Source organism: Drosophila willistoni, unplaced genomic scaffold (assembly GCF_018902025.1).
Source record: "Drosophila willistoni isolate 14030-0811.24 unplaced genomic scaffold, UCI_dwil_1.1 Seg271, whole genome shotgun sequence".
Lineage (NCBI taxonomy): Eukaryota > Metazoa > Arthropoda > Insecta > Diptera > Drosophilidae > Drosophila > Drosophila willistoni.
The window spans coordinates 289,356-293,675 of record NW_025814230.1 but is presented as its reverse complement, the minus strand read 5'-3'; the positions used below and the strand labels follow the sequence as shown (position 1 = coordinate 293,675).

Sequence of the window (4,320 nt, the reverse complement as noted above, 5' to 3'; positions counted from 1 at the left end):
GGGTAGTGGAAAGACGTGTACTATTGAGGAAAGAGCAATCATTCACCGGCTAAGTTAGTCGGGTAAAAAGCCAGCAGAAATCGCTGAGCTAATGAAATGTTCCAAAAAAATGGTATACAATACACTTGCCTTGTATGTGCTTTTTCCTGAAAATTTTTTTATTATTCCTTGAACCGTCCGTTTTTTTTATTTATTTTTTCACATTGGTTTTTACTTTTTCAAATTTTTTTATACTTTTTTTTTTCGAATTTTTTAATTTTTGTTGCTTTTATGGAACAAATTGCAATAACATTGTTTCATTTCTGTGCTAATTAAAAATTAATGTCAATGCACAAGGCACAACTCTTGAACTGAATCCATTTTGTGTTTTATCCAATACAGTGTCTGCCGCCATTTTATTGATATTACATTTTTTTGTTCGTAGAAAGAATCTGATTGTTCATCAGATCTTTTCTATGATTGGTTGCGCTCAGAAAAGTGATGACCGATATAAGCAGCGGCGCCAGTGGGCAATGTAATTGGAGAGGCTGCTCGTAACTGATCAATTCGAGCAGAGCGAGAGACAACTCCATGCATGAGCAGTTTGAGAGAGCGAATTCACGGAATGGAGCCGAACCGAGACTTCTTGATGCGATTATTGATAAAGCGTAGGCCATTTGCATTTCGCCGTCAAACAGAGCGGATTGCAGTATTGCTTAGCTCGAAGAGTGACTTGATTATGAAGTTGTTTTATTGTTGTTGTGATTTATTATTAGCGGACGGTGACGATACTATGCGCAGTACGTTCAAGTGGTCCCTACGACACCAGGACAAATCCGGTCACGTCTGAATATAGAAAAGTTTGTGGAAAAAACAGATGCATCAGCAATTTCAGGTTTTAGCCACGTCTCTGTAAAAGCTAGAATCACTAACCATAGAATACATAGATGCGTCAAACTCAAGATTTTTTTATTACAAACGCTAGCCTGAGCCTGGAACCCCAGAGAACTTCGGCAAAAGCCGAACAGCGTAGAACCCCAGAGAGCGGCCGCAGCGAGAGCGAAAAACGTTTGCTCGCAGCAGTGCCGCTACGCATCGAAAATAATTCAGTCTGCCACAGTAGAGCTGGAGAACCATCGATAGTGTCGTTATTCGATAGTTTTTCCATCGATGGTTTTAACCATCGATATTATCGATGGTTCCATTGAAAATTTATTTGCTGTTAAAATTTGAATTTTTGGAAAATCAAAAATATTTTTTTCATGCAATGAAGGCTAAAATTCATAGGAAAACAAAACAAGTTTATTGATGATACTGTTTTTCTTACAGCTATAATACAAAATTTCATTCAGTTCTTTGTTAAAAAAAAAAAAAAATTAAAACAAATTAACATTCATATTTCATATGTACTTTGTCTAAGAGATCTATGTTTGGTTTAAAATCTTCATTAATGTTCGTATTTTTCCAACCATTGATTCTTATTCAAAAAAATTATTTGGTTAACGTGCTTTGCCTTTAAGGAACTCTGGCGGTCCGTGATAATCGCCCCTGCCTTACTAAAAATGCGTTCTGACTCTACGGAGCTAGCCGGGATTGACAAGAATTTTAAGGCACAGCGACTAAGGGCATTTAATTGATGTTCATTAATCTAAAAGAAGAGAAAATTAATAAAACCAATTAAGTAAAAAAATGTTTTTGGTTACCTTCCAGTACTGAAGCGGATCGGTATCGTGAGATGCATTGCGTTGCTCCATGTACTGTCGCAGCATTACAATCGCATCCGCCCGGCGATTTGATACTTTATCACAAATTTTTTGCTCCACAAATTTGAATAAAAATGGTGATCTGTTCTCCTTTGGCAGTTCCTCATTGTTGGGTTTTGTCGCATAATCTTTAAAGCTGCACAACTCTTCTTCTAGTGCTAATGCAGCTTGTTGTGCATTTCCTGCATTTTGGAATCCCTCCTTTTTGAAGCGAGCATCAAGAAGGGTTCCAAGTCTTGGGTCAGACCGATTCTCGTAAGGGTATAGCCTCTTTTTCACCGAGTTCATTAAAAATGAACAGGTTTCCGTGCCAACTGCTGTGATCATATTAGGTAACAACTCTTCCAAATTTTTTGTCAAGGCCAATACTGCTGGAATGATTAGCGAAATTGTTACAGAATTTGACGATGAAGAGTGTTTTGTTGCTGTCTCAAAGGGCTCAAGTAGAGAGCAAAGGTCCTCGATCACACGAAACTGGTCCTCCGATAAAGGAATCGGCGCATTTTGCGATTTTAAAAGAGTCGCAATAAGCGGTTCCCTCGTACGTAGGGGTCCTACCGTTACAGCATATAAAATGAGCTATTCCATCTTGTTGGCACCTCTTGCAACAACTTAAGAGGGTTATCGGTGGCCTGAGCTTTCATAAACTTGGCATTGGCGATTGAGCTGCTCTTAATGAATGTAACAATGCGTTTAACGACTTGTAATATTTGCTTCACATTATTTTTAGCCAAAACGTCTTGCACAACAAGATTTAAGGTATGAGCGAAACATGGCAAGTGCTTTTTCTTCAAAATATCACATGCTCGTATCATAGACGATGGATTATCTGTGACAATAGTTTGAATTTTGTCAAATATGGCCCATTCTTCGCAAATTGCTCGCAGTGTTGTGGCAATATTTTCACTGTTGTGATTGGTTTGGTCAACAAGAGGGAGCGTAGACAATACAGCAGAACTCAGTTTAAAATTGTCTATAAAATGACATGTCACCGTAAGGTAATTTACATTGGCTCGGGATGTCCAAGTATCGGTCGTTAATAAGCAAAAATCAATTGCATTTAATATAACTTTAAGCTTCTGCAACGAATCCTCGTACATATTTTTTACCAGAACGTCTTTCAGATATGGTCGGCTTGGCAAAACATATTTTTCATCCAATGTTCGTACAAAATGCCTAAAGCCGACATTTTCGATTATGCTAAAAGGCTGCAAGTCAAGTACCACCATGCGAGCAAGAGACTTGTCAATCTGTGCCTTCTTGGTCGATGTGGAGCCGTAACATTCGCTGCGAGCAAACAATTGCTTCACTGTATTGGTACTCCTCTGTTCGTTATTAACAAATGGGTGGACTCGTCTTAGATGTTCCATCAAGTTAGATGTATTGCCACTTGTGCGGTATTCTCTTTGGCAATGTCGACATTTGGCAAACATTTTATTTTTTGATCGGTCAAAATGAGACCAAACTTCCGACACGCATTTTTTTCACTTATGATCGGGTTCTGCAACAGCAGCGTCATCAGTTATATTAGAAGGCGTTGGTGAAGAGCAAGCAGAATTTTTTTCTAAAAAATAACAGAATGTATTAGAATTAGACTACAATTACTTTTGCATAAAAAGACTTACTTGATGTAGCGACAAATTTGTCCATTTTTAATGAGGAACTGCCAGATAGAACAAGAGGTAAGTTGCCTGGTTTCGTTCGCTTTAATATTAAATTAAAATAGTTTTATATATAAATATAAATAAAATAAAAAGACTGAATTTCTGACTTACATGCGGAACTTCTCAACTTTTTCTGAAGCGTCGATATATCGACATCGGCAAATTTCCATCGATATATCGAAAAACTAAATTTCCATCGATACTATCGATGGTCCCATCGATGGTTCTCCAGCTCTATGCCACAGATCGCATAACGATGAACCCATGTCAGCGTCGCGACGCTGTGCTTTCGTTTTGCATATGTATGTGTACACTCGTCGGTACATGCTCAGGCTTCGTAGTGTGTGTGTGACGTGAAGTTGTACAATGTACATCAGGGCCCGGCACAAAGAGAGCGCTAAAAAAGTTTAGTTGTATGTGTGCATTTGCTTGTATGCGTATGTTTCTTTACACTGCGCAAAATTAAACTTCATCAAATTCTGCCTCAAATCAAGAAAACGAGTGCAGCAAATAATCTTATGCAAGAAAAAGATAGAGAAAACAAAGCAGCGATCAATTTTTTCATGTGTGTTCTCTCAACAAAGCGACATAGATCTGCTTGTGTCGAAATGCTGAGGGAAACTAAAAGCCTTTGTGAGGACTTCGGCAGCCGTTCGGTTACACGCATACGAGGTGCCGAACGTGTTCGTCCCCCGGGGGATATGAGTGCCGGGCTCTGATGTACATCATAGCATTTCAATCGCTCGCTCGCAGACTTTTTGAGTTATTGACGAGCTAGCGACAATGCGAAAATGAGATGCGTGCCTAACTACAGAACTCGACGGCACCTTTCAAAGTGTCGACGTGGCTCTGTTGTTAGTGTGCTCGCTTGGCGATGGGGCGGCCGGGGTTCGACTCCCCCCAGCTTGGTCGAA

The 4,320-nt window shown here is 39.3% G+C and overlaps 1 protein-coding gene across 1 annotated transcript; it reads right to left on the bottom strand.

Moving 5' to 3' along the window:
• Positions 1–1,365: 1,365 nt before the first annotated feature.
• On the bottom strand, positions 1,366–3,707 carry LOC111519578 (zinc finger BED domain-containing protein 4-like). Its single transcript, XM_023180993.2, has 4 exons — positions 3,518–3,707; positions 3,368–3,446; positions 1,683–3,306; positions 1,366–1,627 (listed from the first exon to the last, which is right to left on the bottom strand). Exons 3-4 carry the CDS (start codon positions 2,067–2,069, stop codon positions 1,427–1,429), a joined length of 588 nt encoding a protein of 195 aa, XP_023036761.1. The 5' UTR covers positions 2,070–3,306; positions 3,368–3,446; positions 3,518–3,707; the 3' UTR covers positions 1,366–1,426.
• Between the last annotated feature and the right edge of the window lie 613 nt (positions 3,708–4,320).

Coding starts and splice junctions, on each gene's coding strand:
- LOC111519578 (XM_023180993.2), bottom strand. CDS start 2,069: ATGATCACAGCAGTTGGCACGGAAACCTGTTCATTTTTAATGAACTCG. Junction 1,628..1,682: donor ATCCGCTTCAGTACTGGAAG/GTAACCAAAAAC, acceptor CTCTTCTTTTAG/ATTAATGAACATCAATTAAA.